This window comes from Cyprinodon variegatus, unplaced genomic scaffold (assembly GCF_000732505.1).
Source record: "Cyprinodon variegatus isolate N-32 unplaced genomic scaffold, C_variegatus-1.0 Scaffold118, whole genome shotgun sequence".
Taxonomy (NCBI): Eukaryota; Metazoa; Chordata; class Actinopteri; order Cyprinodontiformes; family Cyprinodontidae; genus Cyprinodon; species Cyprinodon variegatus.
Window position 1 is genome coordinate 270,128 of NW_015150571.1, and position 20,817 is coordinate 290,944.

General features: G+C 35.9%; 1 protein-coding gene across 1 annotated transcript; it reads left to right on the forward strand.

Annotated features, from left to right (window-relative positions):
- Positions 1–6,265: 6,265 nt before the first annotated feature.
- Positions 6,266–20,817, forward strand: LOC107085187 (serine/threonine-protein phosphatase with EF-hands 2-like). The gene is made up of 17 exons (XM_015375389.1): positions 6,266–6,317; positions 6,444–6,452; positions 6,795–6,922; positions 7,017–7,071; positions 7,154–7,329; positions 7,638–7,752; positions 7,921–7,967; positions 9,373–9,539; positions 9,639–9,675; positions 11,834–11,983; positions 12,066–12,404; positions 16,643–16,828; positions 16,952–17,094; positions 17,826–17,932; positions 18,338–18,504; positions 19,558–19,645; positions 19,861–20,817. The coding sequence occupies exons 1-17, from the start codon at positions 6,266–6,268 to the stop codon at positions 20,109–20,111; spliced, it is 2,217 nt and encodes a 738-aa protein (XP_015230875.1). The 3' UTR covers positions 20,112–20,817.

A 20,817-nucleotide genomic window follows, 5' to 3' on the forward strand; every position in this document is an offset into this window, starting at 1 on the left:
TTTTTTTTTTTCCCCCCAAAAGTAAACTCCCTCTAAAATGTATTCCCTGAAACAATAAATGATGCCTGCAAAAAGTATAAAATAAGAAACTATGAACTTAACGTGGAAAAAAAATCAGCCTTCCCTATAAAAGAAAAAAAAGTTAAATAGATAAAAGATGCATTTAGGCCTGTTAGTCTATGATAGGCATAATGTCTCTTTCTGGGATTTGATATCTGAATGTGTTAACTTTTGGACTAAAATAAAAAGCTTGTCAACATAACAAAAAGAACATTTTGCTATAATATTAGTTACGATAAAGCTTTGAGTTATAACAAAAACTAGAAAAGCACTCAGAGAGCACAGACCTCCGCCAAGCAGCGAATTTTGCCCCTGTCTATCAGCCTGACAGCCCGTCTATCTGCAGCCTCTGGTGTTTGTTCTGCTGACACCTTCATTCACTCTGCTTTCTTGTTTGATCAGCAGATCAAAACTTCAAGCGAGGCATGCCTCGCCTTTCCTGTATGTTTTTTCTTCAGTAAAATCTGGACTTTTTTGAGTCCGACAGTAAGGCTGTCAATAGTTGCTGTTGCTACTCTGGTTTTTGGACTGTGGTGCACTTTTTTAAAGTGTACAGGATAAGTTTTCAAGTTATCCTGTACACAGACAGACGGACAAATAAACAAGCACTCAAACTTGACTAAAATCATAACCTCCCTGGGAGTTAATAACATATTTGCTCCTTAAATGCTGCAACTGTGACACAAGATCATGCTGAAGGTGTTTCTTCATAAAACAGCTGACCTTTGAGCCTTGGTTTTTATTACCTTAAGGTTGTCATGGTGCACTACAAGCTTAGCAGGGTTCCTGACCACAGCGGTGACCGTGTGGCCCTGCTCCAGTGCCTGCTTGACCAGATACTGTCCAGTCTGCCCAGTGGCTCCCAGCAAAGCAATCTTCATCTTCTGAAGCTTAAAGCTCAGTCAGGAGTTAAAAACCGACCAGTAACTGTTGGGGATGAATCACTTTGATGGCTTCAACCAGCTGTGCTAAGGCGTCCTCCTTGTTGCACAAGCAAAAGCGTAAAAAAAGGATTACTGCATTGAGACAAACACGCCCTCTCTCACACATTATGTTTTTATCATATGACAGAGATCACAGTGGAATTCCAGTCTGAATTACACAAATTAAAATGTGCAAGAAAGATGTAATCTTAATTAATGTGAAATACATTTTCTCCATAAAATCAACTAAGAAAAACAGCATATGGCAGGATCTAAAGCATTTACAATTTGGATATATACAAAATAAAAAAAGACATTTGCATGCATTTTTCAGCGCAGTCTTTAAAACATAAAAAAGAAATGGAAGAGTCTAAAATGAAATACACAAATATAGAGTTTTAAATCAAAATGGATACACAACTAGAAGTTTTGTTGAATTATTTTCTAACAATTTGGCGAAAGAAAAAGCTTAAAAGCATCATCTTTTCTGGAAATTATCAACTACATTTAGTACTGCAACACATCTGATCTGAAAAACATTTTCATATTTGTTTTTTTTTTCTCCTCTCTATAATTGGTGCAGAAATTGATGGATTACAAAAACAACAACAACTAAATTAAAATCAGAATTATTCAGGGCAATATGGTGCAACAATACTTAGAAATATAGCAGACTAGCTGGATTTGTTGATAACATATTGTTGATTATATAACTCCCAGAAAAGAGCTGAAATAACTTTGAAACCTCATTAATCAGGGCAAAACTGCAACTACATACACCTGTCATGGCACCTCGTCTTCACAGATCTAACGCTGTGCACAACCGCTGTGAAAAACACTGTTTTAAACCCGTTGAACAGTAGCTACTTAGTATCTACATTTAGCATGTGACCCTGATCCTCTGATGCAGCAGAGAGGATGAATTTGGTTTAGACCGGTTAAAACAAACGGACACATTGTGAAGACAAGATCAACTTGTCAGTAAAATATTTTGGGTTTCTCCCTCAATCTCCACTAAGAGAGAGATTTCAACAGCTGAAAAGATGTGCTGAAATGGAGCTGTGATGTCTTATGTACCAAAGAGTCTTTTTTTCCAGTGTGAGCTGCTTATTGAAAATATTGAATAAAAGTTAAGAAGCTGCAAAACATAATTAACATACAACTTAGATTTCATTTTATGTGTTTTTTTTATTCAATTGGTACAAATGAGTACAGATGGAAAAGAGTGGCAAAACCTTGGACAAATGGCTGCAAGCTGGACTTTTGTCTCATTACAGGAGGTAAAAGTTCAGCCAGGTGTCTAACTCAAACAATCTGTCAATTCATATCTTCAAATCTATAAATAGAAATGAAGAACTCCATATTTGTTATTCTATGAAGCACAAAATCTTTGTTATGTGGATCTACATGATCTCATCAACTTTTTAAAAAAAGGCTTGGTTTTGCTGCAGAAAGAACCCGCCTCACACCTGCATTATTTAAAGCTGAATTATTTTAGGAGACAAATAAAATCAATCAAATAAATGGGCTTTGATCTGGTGTTGGCATATGATACTGAAATATAAGAAGTCCTTTACTCCTATACGTCCTCACAAAGCAAGCACCTTTTTGCAGCTTTTTGTTTAAACCCTCTCCAGGCAGATGTTGCCACTTAGCTTATTACTCCACATCCATATTTTAAGAGCTTTTGTTACTCAGGAGTACAACAGAAGGACTTAGTTGTGCATTTGCAACAAACAGTTTCTCTCCAGCTCACCAGATAACACTGCTGACTCACTTTCAACATGGCTGAGTCCTTGGTGTCACTGAAACAGATTTTCTAAGCACCAATTTTTTATATAGGTATCACCACCAATTTCCATTATTTTGAAATCAATACTACATAAGATGAAACATGAATGTGTATAGATATGACACATGCCAATTAGTAGATTTTATCTCCTCTGGGTTTTTCACCAGAGTTATCTCGATTTCAATTTTGTGGATTCACAACGTGTGCCCAAACAGGTACCGATGGATGCTAGATGCTTTATCTACTAGTTTGCCTATATTTTGAGCAACAGTTTAACAGAAAGGGCCTTTTAAGAAGGCCCTTTCTGTTAAACAAAAAAAGAGGTTTTGAGATGTCGGTGGAGAAAAAGTTTGAGAAAAAGTTGTCTAATTTTGTGAGAATTTTTTATTTTTATTTTTATTGTTTGTGACATTCAAATAAAGGTAACGTTCATATCAGATTCAGTCTTCAGTGTTAATTTACCACTCCGGGCCACTGTTGCAAATCTGCAACATCCCAGAATTTATTGCATGTGAAGGTCTCTCTCAAAAAAAAGTCTGAATTGTATATTACTACCCAATATGATCATTTTCTCCATTATCAGATTTTTCTTGCAACTACAACTTAATTTGAGCGTGAGGGGGTTATTAATAAAAATAAATAATAATAAAGCGAATATGATTTAAGGCTTAAATGAAAACCAGCTCTCAGTCCTTTAAATTTGTATTGTTTCAAACTGATTACCTCAGTCAAAGAACCTTCAACATGTTTTTTTTATTATTATTTGTAAAGCTGTTTAAAAAGAAAAGAAAAAAGAAAAACTAACAAATTGAACATGTAATCCACAGGCCAGGCAATAATTAAAGCAATAAAAATCAGTATTCCTGGGAAAAAAACAAACAAAACAAAAAACAGATCAGGGAATCTCTAAGTACTGAATTTTATTATTAATAGTATATTTAAAAACATGTATAGTGAAAAATTATATATGATTTCGGTTTTCTCTTTGCTGAGATGTCTTTATAGTCTCTGTATAAAATGATGTTGTCAGAATGTTATCTCTTAAAGACACAATCAGACATCCCATCCCAGAGTCAGCAGAAACAGAAAAAAAGGAAACTACAAAGATACTAATATTGCTCAAAGAAAGCAAACTTCTCTCAAAGACATTAAGGGAAAATACTAAACTATTTCCCATTTAAATAAGGATTAATGACGATAAAAACTTTAAACTTCAGATTTGTTTTCCTTCTTAATGAGGTTAATTCTGAAGCTGTTCAGGTGTAAAATGTGGTTTACGATCGGCTGGTGGGAGTTTGTTTAAAACATTTCTAAGTAGTGTTACTAAGCTTTATGTGACCTCTGAGTCTAACATTATCTAACCAAAGTCAAGTCTCACTCAAAGTTGTGTCCAACAACATTAGCGAGTCATACGGTGTTACAGATTTATATGAAAACCTTTAAAGTGGCAAAATACAACTTAAGCAAAACAAATTAAAACCATTCTGTAGCCATGAAAAGCACAGTGAACGCTAGTAGCGTTAGCTTTAGCTTACCTACGCCATCTTTGTTTACGTTTACAACGGAGGTGCGTTCAAGAGTGCCAATGTGAGCATGTGTTTGTAAACCAAGGCTGCTGATACTGACTGTGGTTAATTGACACTCAGAGGTTGAAAACTAATTGAAAACGGTTATAACAGACTTATAAACGCACAAATAAATAATAATGTGTAAAAACGGTATTTTCTTATTAGTCAGCAGGAAAAAATGTAAGACTTAAACATTTTGATTTACTTCTCATAAGTGAACAGCAATTTAATCTGTTATTATTGGCAACTATGTATTTTTTTCCATTTGTGATGCACTGCATCTCAGGTAACATCCAGGGTCAATTATCTATTGTTTATTATAGTTATTTATAGTTATTATTATACTTTATTAGAGTTAGTTTGTTTTTCTGTTGATTGAGAGGGACAGGGGCTTTGCTTAGCTCCTCACTTCATGTAGGCTGATCCAAATGATCTTTCTGAAAAGGTTTATTTCAGGTGCTTCACATATTTTTTTTCTTGCAAAATTAGAAGTTAAACATTATGGTTTCAGCTAGATTGTTTATGTTGGTTTGACATTATTTCTACATAAATCCAGGTATGTGACACTACAACCACATAATCTGATCTGGTCTTACATTTTCCAAATAGGTTTCAGGTTCTGCTGTGGCTCTATTTAAAATGGACTTTCTATCTTTACAAGGTGGCAAGATCCCATCAGGACAATGTCGAAAATCCTTTTAAGGAGACCTCATTACGTGTGCTCATTTAAATTTTCCTCAGATAACATGTAAACACCCGGTTAGTCTCCTGCTGTCAAAAATCCTCTCCAAACCAGATGTCACCTCCCTTCTTGCCACCACAAAGATTCCTCTAGTCGCATCAAGTCATTAGGCAAGATAATCCACTTGAGGCCAAGTGCTTTGATTATGAGATCACAGACAGGGAGCCAGGACTAAAGAAGCTTCACCCCAGTAAGGAAGAGTTGAACAGTCAGGGTACCATCCAATATGGAGCCTGTGTGTTGACTTCCTGTTCTTGTTCATCCACCTACAATGATCAGACCAGCTCACATTAATACCTGACCTGATCCGGGTGGACCTGTGGAGAATGCAACGGAGCAAAGGACTCTTTAAATTCACACTGAAACAACAAAGAGACAGCCAAATAACTAGGGCAGCTGTTACTGGATAAAGAAGGTTGTCACGTAAGTAAACATCAGATTTAAAGTTGCCAGCAGGTGAATGTTTTTAGATGTCACTATATGAAACAGAACCAAAATTTTCTCACTCGAACTTTTGATGTTTCTATCACCATTCAGACTTTTTTTTTATTATTATTTTTTTTTTTAAGTCATTTGAGTTTCCTTTGTTTTGTTCTCAAAAGATTCACATGTTTACAACTTTAATTAGAGGATTAAAAATACCTATGTGGATGTAAACTCATAATACTGTTCTGATTTCTTCAAAAACTTCCATAAATAAAAAAAAAAAAACATTTCAGTATAAGACATCAATAAAAGTCTTATATTTAATGTGTCCTCTTTTCAAGTTCCAGTTAGGCAGATGTTTTTCAGTTTCTCCAGAAATTTGTGGTAATTTTCGTTTTTTTTATTTTTTTATGTAAGGCTTCGTAGAATTGAGACAAAAACAGTCCAGTGAGGCAGGATTGAGGCCAATCACAGTGGGAAGCAGTAGACCAGCACTTAACAAGATTAAAGCATGAATGGCCTCCAGATTTAGCTCCTCTGCAGCTCAAATGTTCCCAACTATTATCTGAGGTCTGGACCAAAACAGAACTGTTTTAAAATGAGACTAATTTACAGTGTGTGTAACCTGTCTTATATATCCTCTAGTGGTATCCCAGCCGTTACATGTGCATACTCCTGTTTTTATTCATTCTGCATTGTATTTCAAGTTTCTCACTAATATCATGGTTTCTTTGTATCCTCAACAGGAACAGTCATGGGATGTGGCGTTTCAAGGTCCAACCAGTTCCACAAACACTCCAGAAAAGGTATAACATAAAGCTCTTACATAAAACAGAAAAATAAAATCTATATTTGATTTCACATATGCAAACTATATATGTATATATATTCATGAAATGTCCGTCTCTCTGCTTCTGCTCCACTGCTCTCAGCCGTCACCAGTAAGTCACTTTTTTACCCTGCTTTTTGTGCCTGTATCATCATTTTATAGGATAAACTAAATCCCTATATTTTTAAGCAGAAAACTAAGACGTAGATTATCTGTGTGTAAAACCTTTAAACCTATGATAACATGCTTATTGCTTAAACACAATAAAGTTTATGACAAGATAATGGTGATTCCTTTTTTTTTTTTTTAGAAACTACCCAGTATTTCTTTACAAGTTCAGGTCTTTAGTGGCTTAACTTTAAAGCTTAAAATATGAGACATGAAATGTGCAAAAATAACTTAAAGAGTTTTTTTTCTTTTCTTTTTAAAATCTCATTTACTCTCTATAATTCAGCTATAAGAGCAGCTGTTCTAATTCAACGATGGTACCGGCAATATGTTGCTCGCACAGAGATGAGACGGAGATACACCTGGCACATCTTCCAGTCCATTGAATACTCCGGAGAACAGGCCCAGATCAAGGTAAGAAAGAGCTGCAAATATTCAGATTAGCAGATAAGTCAAATAAATAAATAAAAATGCAATCTAAACCTTAATTCCTCTCCTCTCTTTGCAGCTTTATAACTTTCTTGGCTACCTCATGGACAATTTCACGCCATCCAGCACAGAACGTAAGATAGGTCTTGCATAATTGAGATAATTGATGCAGTTTCAAAACAATCAAACTGAGCTTGAACTTTGTTGATGTTGCAGGAAATTTGATCTCGCACATCTTTCGAGAAAATGATGTCTGTTGGGACTCAGAATGGGAGAGATACTTCTGCTACAAGAACATTGAAGTGCCGGAGGTTTACTCTGGGCCTCATCTCACCTTCCCCCTGACGGTGGAGCAGGCAGTCGGCCTCCTGGAAGCCTTCAGAAATAAGAAAGTAGGAGCTTGCAGTGTTCACATGTTCTTAGCTTGTGTGCAAAGATAAAATAGTGAATGAGAAGTTGTAAAACAAGTGGTGGTACTTTTATTTAGGGTAAAATGATGCACTGCAATAAACTCTACATATATTTTGAGACTTTTTTTAATACATTACCAAAAGTAACAAAAAGTGTTTTGTTATTGTTGTCACATGTTTGTTCTTGGTTTCCCTTAAATGATGGAAAATTTTTCTAAAATGACAGAATCAGTTTAATATCCAGGAAAGTGTCTGCAGCCATCTTTTCTAACTCATCTCTGTCCCAGTAGCAGCTGCACTCTCGCTATGTGCTCGAGTTGCTCCTGGAGACCTGGAAAGTACTCCGCATGATGCCAAACATCAACCGCATCTCCACCTGCCAAAGCAAAGAGGTCACTATTTGTGGTAAGATTTAACAAGCAGCAGGACTGTCTTGGAATTTATGATAATTTCTAATAAAGTTTGGTAGATTTATCTAAAATATGACAATTAAGCCAGAGAATACTTCTCAGTGATTTTTTTATGACTTTGTTTAAGTATGTTCCTTTTTCTTCTGTGTGATCTCCTGCACAGGTGATTTGCATGGACAGCTGGAGGATTTGCTGCTGATTTTTTACAAGGTTAGATACTGTAAGAACTATATTTTCAGCTTTTTATTTGCTCATTTATATTTGAACTGATACACTCTTATATATGAATATAAAAATGGATATAAAAAGGTTTTTATATCCATTGAACCTTCTGACAAATGAGCAATCATGTAACCGGAAACATATATTTGTCTATATTTTTATATCTGGGGACTGTGTCATAATGAAATATTGTTAGATAGTTTTTTGCAAAACGACACATTTTAAATTGGATCGGGTGGAAAACTTCTAGGCTTTTCATCATTCATCTGCACAAAATGTTCTTTAAACTCTGACCAGCTTTCCTGTCCCTACAGAAAAACGCACAATAATAATAATTTCATGTTCAATTATGGGGATTATGTTTTCAGGGAGATACCACACATAGAGTGACATTTATGTTCCAGATTTATATTTAATCTCATCTGATTATAGCATCCTTCTTCCATCTTTTCAGTGTCTCCAGTCTAGCCTGTAAAAAGTACTTTCTAAAAGTTCTGATCCCATGCTTATATAGAGACCTTATCTCAGAGTTATCTTGACAATGAATGTTCCCGTCTGAGCTTGATCCCTGCAAACTCTCCAGAGAAGTCGCTGGCCTGTTAGCTGCTTTCTATAATTAAAGTTCTCCATGCCTGGGTTGTTTCATTTCTTCAAAATAACTTATTGCTCTTGAAGTTGTGCTATACTTCCTATTTTCAAACTATGTATTGAACATGTATTGTACTCCATTGGATATCAAAAGTCTGTGATGCTGTTTTCTAAACCCAATTTAGCGTGTTTTTCCTGACATGTCAGTGTTAGTCCTTAATGATGTTATTTATTCACAAATTTTAAATTCAAAACACTGAATTCTTCAAAGAGCAGCTCTATTTATGCTGAGATTGAATCACACATAGATGGAATTAATTTACTAATAAGGTAACTTCTTCAAGGAAAAAATGCAAAAAAATTTAATTAGGAGTTTAAGAGTAAATATTGCTTAATGCAAATGCTTGCCACTTATTATTCAGTTTGCTATGTGTAAATAAAAGCCCCATATGGCTGTGATGTGACCAAATGTAAAAAGGTTAAGTGGTAATAATGTGTTTATATTAATTAAAGAGAAGGTTAAATGGTTAAAGGGGAAAATGCAAAAAATTAAAATATACTTTTAGAGTGCAAATATTTTTAATTAACTTTTTACTTGTCAAATAATCAATGATGGTTTCTGTATGAGTTAAATGGCTATATGCTTCACACAGATGATTGAATAGACTAGGATTTTTTATTTTGAACAGAATAGCGAAAAACTTTTTATATCTCTTCACTTTTCTCTGCACTGCACAGCTGTTTGTATACATACTACATATTATCCTGATAATCTTGCTTTTATTTGCCCTTGTTTACCTTGTAGAATGGCATGCCATCCTTAGACAAGCCCTATCTTTTTAATGGAGACTTTGTTGATCGAGGCAAAGACTCCATCGAGATTCTCCTCATCCTGTTTTCCTTCATGCTCGTTTATCCGTGTGACGTCTTCTTAAACAGAGGAAACCATGAGGACCACATCATTAACCTCAGGTGAACATTAAGCTTACAAATTTGAGGGATTTTAATTATCTGATGTTGATAGAACAGAGCCTCCTGTTCTCTCTCAGACATTCTTTGTTATGTTTCCAGGTATGGGTTCACCAAGGAGGTGTTGACAAAATACAAGGTGAGTTTTCCCCCTGTACAACTGCAGAGCACCTATGCTTTTTCTTGATAGCCTAGGAATAACACCCCTGCTTGGCTACTGTATATATGTTACTGAGGCCTCTGTATTGCTAGAAAGGCACAGAATAGCAGGCCCTCCTCGGGTCAGCTAATTGGATTTCAGGTTGTTAAACCAGTACACAGCAGGGCATCTGCCTCCTGATGAAAAGTCCAAAGACTGGATGAGAAAAAAATGTTTTCCGTTATGTGGCACACATTCTGAGCTGGCATCTGGACTTAATTCAAAATCCATCAATCTGGAAGCAGAAATGTTACTGTTTCTTTAAGGAGCTGCAGCTACAAATTTACCCATTAAGTCCAAACTTGGCACATTCACATCATTGAGCTGGTTGTTCCAAATGCTGAAGGATTTGGTAAAGAGTATCCCCTGTTTATTTCATGTCATTGTTGATCCAAAAATACACTTGTTGTGGTATTGTGTGTATGAAAATAGTTGTAGCTTACAGGAGGTATTAACAGCATTTGTTCACATTTTGGCACATTAAAGACAAACATCATGAATTTTGTTGGGATTTATGTGATAGATCAACACAAGAAGCATACTAGTAAGAAGGGTTTACAACGCTATTCTCACAAAAACCTTTATTTTGTGATATTCATACATTGTTGTTAAAATAATTAGATTATAGGGAAGTTCTCACTTACTTGATTCACATTACATAGATTTATCACACTCATACATCAATCTTTTGTTTTTCTCTGTTGTGATGAAAACACTTGTAAGATCTCAGAAAAACAAACCACAACAAAAATGATCTTTAACAAAGAAAAATAGTCTTGATGAAAAATGTTTTTTTTATAACAACCTAATGGTTGAAATTCAAAAAAGTACTTTTAATTTGAAAAAATACTTTATCAGAACACATTCTAATTCATTACATTTGTACATATTTGTATTCAGGTGCCTTTACTCTGAAACCTCTTAAATAAAATGTAGCTCAACATGTTTTCTGCAAATGTCCCATTAGATAGCAGTATAAATACAAGCTGATTTGTGACGATCTTATATGTGAGAATATTAGTTAACAAACAGCATCATCAAGACAAAGGAAAACAACAGACAGGTCATAGGAAGCTGATGAAGCAGGCTAGGTTTTAAGACAATATTCCAAACTTTGAATACTTAATTGATCAATCCATCATGTGAAAAGCAATACTAAGACATGATTATTCACCTTAAATGGCAAAGGAAAGCATCAACTGAGGATTACTTAAACTGTTGATAAGAGAGGATGAAAATCACCCACACACTCCACTACTATGGACTTGTTGTCCAGAGTAACAAGAAAAAAGGTGTTCATTAAATGTAATTTTTAATGGAAAAAGGACCAATGAATGTCTGATTTATAGTTTGACATAAACCATTAAGGAGAAATAAAACAAACATGTAAAATAATGATGTTTGCTTCCAACGGGACTTGAGGGGAATTGAGAAAATGCTGTTAGAAGGAAACCTAATATTTTCAACCAGCCCGAAACCTCTGCTCTATATTGGTAGCAGTGTGATGATTTCCTGGATCTAAACACAGACAGGACTGTAAGAAACCCAGTGAGAGTCTACAGCTGACCAAAAACTGGTGCACAGGTTCACCTTTCAGAGGGACGTTGGCACCAAGTATAGAGATTGATAGTGTAGTCATACCTCTAGAAATAATTATTTCAGTGGACGGATTTCAAAAGTATGTTGCGCTTTTTTAATCCATGCTCAAAACAACTTTAATTGCATCCCTTTCTTTACACTTCACAGGTATCCAATTTTCTGTGTTTCAAATATACTTTTGCAATCAGTAACATATTTAGCAAAAAGGGTTGCAAATATTTCAAAAGAATGAGTAAACAAATGCAAGTTTGTAATTCTAATGTGACAAAATGTGAGAAAATTCAAGAGGAAGGAAAACTTTTGAAATATTTTGAAAATTTTTGAATACATTTTGAAATAAGCTTAAAGCACAGGATGTTTACTAGAAAATCCATAAACTTAAAGATGATTTTAGTTGCCTTTCAAACTACAGGAATTTAAAACAATTCCAATCTTGACAGCTGCCATATCTTAAACTAAATTATATGAAATTCTGACAACAGTTTAATTTCCACTTCAGATTCATGGGAAGCGGATTCTAAAGCTGCTGCAGAAGATTTTCAGCTGGTTGCCCTTAGCAACCATCATTGATCAGAAGGTGCTGGTCCTCCATGGAGGTATCTCCGAAAATACAGACCTCAGCATCCTGGCCAAAGTGAACCGTCATAATGTGAGGAATAACCACACTCAAACTTATTTAAAACACATTATCAAAGCCTTTACATCCCGTCTCTCCTTTGGTCCTGCACCAGTATGTTTCAGCTCTGCGACCTCCCAAGAGGAGGAACCACAGCCCAGCGGGCATGTCTATTGACATAGACCTGGATAACGAACTCTGGAACACCAGCAGGATCCTCCAGCGTCGGGCCTCCTTCACATATCCTGAACCCCTTGGCCCGAAGGATTGCTTCCACAACCGTTCACTGCAGGACTTCTCTAACCGGATCAAGGCCAACACGCATAACGAGCTGGAGAACAGCAGGAAGAAAGAGGATATTCTGGCAGCAGCACTCAGCAGATCACAGCAAGACGTTTTGTCTCTGTCCACTGACTCTGTAAGCAGTGATAATGTCAAGGAAGATTGGCGGCAGGTAAGAGAGCCTACAGTCTTCTCACAGACATTTGGAATTAATATTCCAATAAAAATGATATGACATTAAGACATCCAAAATTTCACATAAATGCTGCACATTAATGTGCCAACCATCCAATTTCTTGAATTCTGATTTTCCAATCACTTCAATTACCACAAATGGATTAGCTCCAACTATTGGCTTTTGAGAAAGGATGGGCCATTGCTAGGTTCTGTGTGGATTCCAGGATGGTATCATGCCCTGAAAGAATAAATACTTCAATATGTCCGGTTATAAATTTTTCAAACTATCAAATACAGCAGAGGCTATTCGGTAAATGCTGGTTCTAGAGTCTTTGCAAACCAAAAGAACACCAGTAAGATGGTTAGCTTCTAGAAGACCTGACATATATACCGATGTAGCAATCCCAGAAGAGTTGAGCCTGTTAGGGCCTTTAATGATTGGCCGACATTAGATAATGTTAAATGGCTTTTTTTTTTTTTTTTTTTTTTTATAGATACAGAGATAATAAGTTATGTTCAACAATGTGATTGTTTGATATGAAAGCAAATTCTTTGTTATATACTGAACTTACAAACTGATCACTCCAAGAACAACAAAAGTGCATTCACAAACATCACTATTGCAACTAAAACAGTTTCAAATGTGGCAGCCATGTTAGACTTTCTTAATTCAAACGTACAGTGCAGAGGGCTAATCATTTTTCAGTTGTTTTTATGGTGGCACTTGGAGACCTTAGTATTTATTCAGTTTGCTCTGTTGTGCAACTTTAATGTGTTTCTTATCCACCCCAGTAGGGATGGTAAATATCTTATTTTATCAGATATTAATCGTACTGTCATATATTGTTTATCAACACACGCCCTATTGGCTGTGTGTTAGAAAATGAAATAAAAGTGTGAATCAGGCTTAAATCATGGTCAAACAGATAATTCTGCTCATATATGTAATAAATTAACCACAACCAACATTCAAAATGTAGGAGTTTATTAACATAACAAACATATTTCAGTAAAAATATCTTGAATAAAACTAATGAAACTCAACTAAACTAAACTACTATGCAAAAAAAGGAAGGCTAAACATGGTGGAAAACCATAATCATTGAGATGTTGCAATGATACAATAGTTAAGTATGGATTTTATGTTTGACAAACCAAAGTTTGTCTTGAAGAATTGGAATGTAATTAAATGTGCTTTTAACTAACGTAAAGCAATTGCAATGTGTGCAAACCAATTCACAGTGCAAATTCAATATGCAAATAAACATTATTTGTCAAATAATGTTTTATTAAATGATTTGCCTAATAAGAATTCAATAACCTTTAGTTAATGGGGATTCCCATGAAACGACTTTGGGTCATAATTTGGAAACCAAATTTTAATGTGCAGATGAAAAATCACATGAGCGTCACATAGGTGTTTAAACTGTTAGGGAAATAAAGCTTGTTCTAGCTTTATGAACAACAGATCAGACTACCGTAATTGGAAAATGTCCCTAACTGTGCCACACCTGCAAACTGCTGATTTTCATATGGAAGGATTGAGTTCGCTCCAGAATTTAGCAGAATACCAGCAGGCCACACACTTCAGGAGTCTTTCATTCCATGTGCCACTCACCAGAGGAAGGGCTTCGTTGTTCTTAAAACTCCCATCTCCAGTCAGCATCTAAAAGTTCTGAAAGCTAAGAGAGAAAAGATGCAAATGCTCTGTTTTGAAGCAAGTTGGTTTCAAATTAGCTATTAGGCCTGACTTAGCTTCTGGTCCTTAGCATGGGCTTTCCATGCTGGCATCTCTCCAATGTGAACTGTCCTCATATCAGTCCTAAAAGAGGAAGAAATCCTGTGTGGTATTTTCTGTCCGTTAAACACTATGGGGAGCAAAGGCACACCTCTGTAGGAGTGTCTTATGAAACTGCAGCTGCAGAGCGAACCTTTCATCTTCTTCACGCAATGAACCTACTTAATATAAAGCATGGACGTTGGTTCCCATTATCCAAAATTATTATCATGGTTCGTGACACATGACCTCCTTGCTCTAATGTTTTTTTTAAAAGGCACTGCTGTAGAGTAACAGTTTCCATCCATGTAGCTGGCTTAACCCACACAGAGAAGAGACTGTGTGGGTTAAGCCAGACATCCTTATCCCTGGAGATATTTTCTAACTCAGTATGGAGGATCTGATAGGCAGAAATGTGTTTCTATCCTTCAGTGTTCTACCTGCTAAAAACCTGCAACAGAAACAACCACCTCAGCTGACTTCTACTGATGAAGCTGCTGTACTCTGAACTCCACACAGATAAAGGAGCCCCTTCCTCTCATTTTTAGGGCTTAGCTGACTTGGAAAGCAGATTTTAACCTCTTGTGATCTGAGTCTGTTGATCATTGTTGGGCTTATTGTTAATCATAACTCCGTCCTACTGTCCACCTTATTCTCCATTTCATTTATACTCATAAAACTATACTATAAGAAATATAAATTCTATACCTAAGAAAAATATAGATCCTTAACCATAGAGGAGCGGTCCATTCTTTCCCAGTTTTCAAGTCTTTTCAATGCCTGTTATTGGACTAAAGTGAGACAAAATCAGAGCGACCAAACACAGCCCATTTTTCAACAAGTATTTCTGTACTAAATCAAGACTTTGATGGACCGACTAGATTTAGCCTAAAAACCATCTAAATGATGTCTGGTGTTTGGGGGATGGTTAGCTTAAAGAAAAGAAAAAAAGAAGAACGGTGATGTTTATTGTTGTTTGCTCATCTTATGGTCACTTTAAAGTGCAGAACATCATGTTGTTCATGTTGAATTAGGAAATTAACAATGTGATTAAAACAAAATGAAAAAAACCCCAAAAACTTTATGAGCAATTATTCTAAGGATGGAGTCGGTCATACTGTGATTGTCCTGTCTGAAATATGTAGTGGTGTTTGACGATTTGATGCCAGCCTTAGCTCAGACGTTTATATGGTAACTGTGTGATGCAAACAAAGATGCTGAGGTCAGAGATTGTGACCTTTGTGAAGGAGGCTCCAGCCCTCCATCAATTACAACCTTCAGCTGCTGTAATTCATGATGAGCTCCCTGCAGTGACTCTAATCTGCTTTTCAGGCCAACTGCCACAGAACTCTTAGAGCAGGATGGAAAGCTCATATTAGTAAAAAGCTGAAGCTGATAATATCTGTGAACAGTAATGTTTTAGTGCTAGACTATTATGCAAACTGTTGGCTGTGAAAAAGGCAATACAAAACCTGTGATGTCTTCTCTAAATATTTGGTTTGTTCATGTTTCTCTGCTTTAAAACCAAGCAAAAGTCAGAAGACTTTATTGATCTTGAAAATTACATTTTATAAATGTATTAGTGATCAATATGATAAATGTCCTAAAATGAGGCTTTCACAATCTAGATTTCTCATGGGAAGTTTGAAATTTAAATATTTGTAACAGCAAACTGTTGCAGGCAGTTTTTGGGACGTTTTTAACCCTGTAATACCAAATGTATCATATTTGATACATACGGTTTCTGAAATGTTTTGCGTCTGACACCTTTTGCATAATTTAATGGTAAAAACTTTGCTCAAAATCCTATTGTACACAATCAGATATACCTGATAACAGAGGGCAGAAGACTACACAAAAAATCATCTTGACTTATCGCATAGTAATAAATTATTAATATCAAAAATGTACTGTTTTTTCTTTTTACATATTTTGTTAAAAGGCCAAATAAGGACTTCAAACCAAAACAAAAAATCATTTTCTGTTTTGTTTTATTCTTGGATCGGGCTTTAAAGGGTTAATTCTATTTAAGTCTTTGTTTAACTGACTTAGCAGCATTTGCAAACTTTAACCCTAAATACTTAGGAACACATGTTTGTTTTGCTGTTTAATTTATTGTCAGCTAAAAAAATGTAAATTTCACAGATTATTTAGAAATGAAATAAATAATTGTATTTATTTGAATATATTTGAAATTCAACCTGCCATGATGGTCAATTCCATGTAACTGTAATGGCCATAATGGCAATAGCATTAAATATACACCTACAGCCAGAACATGTTAATAAATTGCAATTTTTCTAATTAGTCTTTCATTTGTTTTTCTGCATTTTGCAGCATTTAAAACATAGCAATCAGAAAACAGAGTTGTGAAAAAATTTGCACTTGCTTCTAAACGTTAAACAATTTAATAAATTATTTATGACAAACAAATGGGACGGGGTGTGTGTGTGCAGATCTTGGACCTGCTGTGGAGTGACCCAATGAACCAGGACGGCTGCATACCCAACGAGGTGAGGGGTGGAGGTTGCTATTGGGGCCCAGATGTCACAGAGGACTTCCTGAACAGACACAACATGCAGCTCATCATCCGGTCCCATGAGTGCAAACAGGAAGGCTACGAGTTTTGCCACAACCGAAAGGTGAGTTCTGGTTAAAGGGTCAGTTCAATATGCCATCATTGTTTCCCAACTATTCCTTTAAATACAGTCAGTTCTGCCCACCTGCCATTCTACTAAGCTCACTCCTTTATTCACTTCTCCCAGGTCCTCACTTTATTCTCTGCCTCAAATTATTATGATGTGGGAAGCAACCGGGGAGCCTATGTGAAGTTGGGTCCAGACCTTGTGCCTTATGTTGTTCAGTATCAGGCCAGCAGCATGACCAGGGAACTCACCGCCAGGCAAAGGTAAGGAAAAAATACAGGGGATTATTCAGCCACAGCAAAGGGAATAGTGCAGAAGGAAAGATGATTGTCAACATTCTTTTTCTAATTTCAGGAAGCTTTGTAAAGCAATTCATAAGCACAAATTTGGGATAGGAATAGGCAAAATGACCTTGATTCTCTTTAGATCAGGTGTGATGAGCAGGAGTGTTTGGAGAAAGGAGTAAACAATTACAGATGGTTTATTGGAAACTTGCAAAATAAGGAAGGGACAGGGATAACAAACCTCCTGTCTTGCTAGATGCTTTGCCCTGTGAGTTTTGGTACATGACCTAATTCTGTAACAGCCAATTTTTATGAGCCATAGTTAAAAAAGATATTAAAGCTAAACAAAAAACATTGCAGCCTCCAAAAAAATAATATTTAAGGTATAGGAATCAGTTTTCTTAACAGAGGAAAGGAAAAACATTTTGTCTGTCTGATAAATGTATTCTGTCATTTGTTGAACCCCTTCCATAAATTTAACCATTTCTATCCTTGTTATGAGTAAAAGTGTTATGAACCCCAAACTGACTCTTACCTGACTGTAGTGAACAAATCAACAATTGCTTTTTTAGCCCAATGTATAAAACATGCAACTGATACTAAGAAACTTATTGTAAAGCACCTGAAGTAGTTTAAAACATATGATGAAAACATTCCCCATGTAAAGATGATTGTGTTTGAATCTGTGTGTTCTCTCATGTCATCTGCAGTGTCGGGAGAACTGAACGTTCAGCCTTGAAAGTCCTGCGTGAACAGCTGTTTGCTCACAAGTCTGACCTCCTCTGTGCCTTCAAAAAGTTTGACACCGAGAACAAAGGTTTGTGTGTGTATGTGTGTGTGTGTGGTTTTGGTTTCTTATATAGTGAATCAGCTTCAGCCAATCAGGTTCTAATTCTGTCATATCTGAAAGCTCAGCATCTGATTCATGGAAAATCTGAAAGCAAATCTTTGTACCCTTTGTGCAGTGTTATAATAGACATTCATTAAAAATAAAATCTCGTGGGAGAACCCAAAGTAAGCCCAGAACATGGAGGATTGCTGACGCTGGATACATTTACAAAGAAAATCCTACCTAATATTAGTCACTTCTGTCAGATTTATTACATCTTATCGTATCTTATCATATATGCATTTATTACCAAGGAGCAGATGCTACAGTGATGCTATAGTGGAAATGAAACTGATTAAAATCTTTTTCCATCTCAACACTGATCTCTATCAGGCTTAGTGTCCCTGAACGACTGGGCCTCAGCTGTGGAGAGTGTTATGCACCTGAATCTGCCGTGGAGGATGCTCTGCTCTCAGCTTGTCACCTGCAGGTCGACTGACAGCATGATTTCATATTACGACTGGTTCAACGAGCTCGCCATCAAAGGGCCTAATACAGACGTAAGAGGCTCAACCAAAATCCAACATCTAGAGATTAAGGAGGAAATGAGACCTAAATAAGAATATTTTTTAAAGTATGATTAGGCATGTGTCCCATGTGTCTCATTTGGTTAATAATACTTTACAGCCAGGAAGGGTCAATCTTTTAAAAAGTAATAAAAAAATAAATTACAGCTTCTTAATGTTCTAAAACTTTTTAAAAACTCAAATTATTATTTTTTTTGCCATATAGATTTAAAAGTAATTAGACTGAAAAAGTTGCAAGATGCTTGTCCCTTGTTATACGTGTGTGTAAAGCTAAAATGGTTTAACTTTTTGATTTATTTTGATTTATTTTGCCTGACTGTGATTTGATATTTTTCAGACTAAAAAGGGGAGCAGGCAACATTTTTGCTTATATAATAGATAGCTAAAACCACTAACAGTGGGAGTTTAATAGTATATGTATATATATATAACTATATATATATATATATATATATATATATATATAGTTATATAATACTTCTAACAGCTGTTCAGTTCTAACTGTTCAGTTTACCGCTGAAACGTTGGTGGGAATGTTTTAATTAATGTTTAAAAGATATCAAAACACATTTTTTACTATTTGATAACAAGAGCATGTGTTAAGGATAAGGTCATACTATGCTACAAAACTATTTGTGGTATGATTTAAATAAATGCAAGGATTCAATTTTAGCTTTAAGTAAATTCGGGTTAGAGCTGAAAAGGGAAGATTATGTTTCCTCGTTTTTATTTTCAGTTCTGGATAGAAAAGGATTGAAAAATAAGCTGCTTGCATTAATGACCGACCAAAAAAAAAAAGAAAAAAAAAAGCATCTCAGAAAAAAAATCTAACATTACCTGAAAAATTACAATATGCTGTGGGGAAATAATAGGTTAAACCCTTTAGAAACTTGAGAAACAGTTGGTAAAGATATGAGAGCCTGGCTCTTCAGGATGAAAATAATGAAGGATTAGAGAAGAGTATAAAAATGTGATTAAAAAGGAGGTGACCACTATTAGTTGTGCTTTCTGTTTCCTCTGACACAGCACATCGACCAGAGTCTGCTGGAAACTTTGTACCGCCATCGCTCCACTTTAGAGACAATCTTCAGGATTGTAGACACAGATAACTCAGGTAATATAATTTAGCATATTGGAAACAAATGAATTGGTTATAGGTTAATGTGAATAGCATTGTGAATAACTGGGGTGTCATGTGTGTTTAAATGGTGTCTCCTGAGCTTCCGTTAATCCACATGGAGTGTGTCAAAGAGGTCACGGCCTCATGAATCCCGATGAGGATTAACCCACTGATCTACTGGTCTCTTCCCCACTTCTGAACCGTGACAGGCTTTATCAGCATGGAGGACTTCCGGCAAACCTGGAAGCTCCTGAGCGTCTACCTGAAGATGGAGATCACAGACGAAGACATCTGCAACCTGGCTGTGACCATTGACAGCAACCATGATGGCACCATCGACATTGATGAGTTCATGGAGGCCTTCCGGCTCACGGACAAGAAGAGCCGGTTAGAGCGGGGCCGCAGCATGTTCATGGGCACGGCATCGGACCTCAAGCTGGAGGAGGATCCCAACGTATGACCTGGAGCCTGAAAAGGAACTCCACAGAGGGGGAGCCGCTCGCAGTGCAAGCTGCTTTGGTGACGCACACGGCGATGAAGGATGACGCTGAGCAGCATCTGCTGCGTGGATTACAGGGATAAGATGGAGCTCAGTCTGCTCAAGCACCGTGTTTGTTGAAGGAGGTTCATCTCAGCAAGTCTGAGACAAAACAACGGTTTTTCAGTAGTTACAAAATTGGAACAATATGATATTTGGACTGTGTAATAAAATAAAATAAAGTGTTAGAATTCTTGAATTTCTTACAAAAAAAGATGTTAATTAACCATGTGAAACCAAATTGTGCACATTTATTGACACCTCTGGTAAATATTTGTATATAGCCTTAAAATAAATTCATGTTTTGATGTGAAATAAGACTTCTCTAATAAAATCCCAACATTAATTTGATTACATTTGGTGAAGTGGGAGATAAAACGGAACTGAAAGCCTAATGTTAAACATCAGTTGCTGTCGTATTTATTTGATTTTTTTTTTTTATAAAATATCCGGTACAATGATTATTTACACCCATAAAATGACATGTAATGTTTATGTCCGTCTTTTGTTCAAAATTATGAAAGGTTTCATTTTGAGTAAACTATTGGGTTCAGTACCACTCAGGTATTGAGTGCAATGCTCATCTTTGTTCAAAACAGAAAAGACAAGATATCATGCCATTTCACAA

Bases quoted from the DNA above. Each gene is read 5' to 3' on its own strand.
- LOC107085187 (XM_015375389.1), top strand. From the start codon at position 6,266: ATGGGATGTGGCGTTTCAAGGTCCAACCAGTTCCACAAACACTCCAGA. The intron at 17,095-17,825 runs GTAAGGAAAAAA...TGTCATCTGCAG, and splicing joins GAACTCACCGCCAGGCAAAG to TGTCGGGAGAACTGAACGTT. The intron at 17,933-18,337 runs GTTTGTGTGTGT...GATCTCTATCAG, and splicing joins GTTTGACACCGAGAACAAAG to GCTTAGTGTCCCTGAACGAC.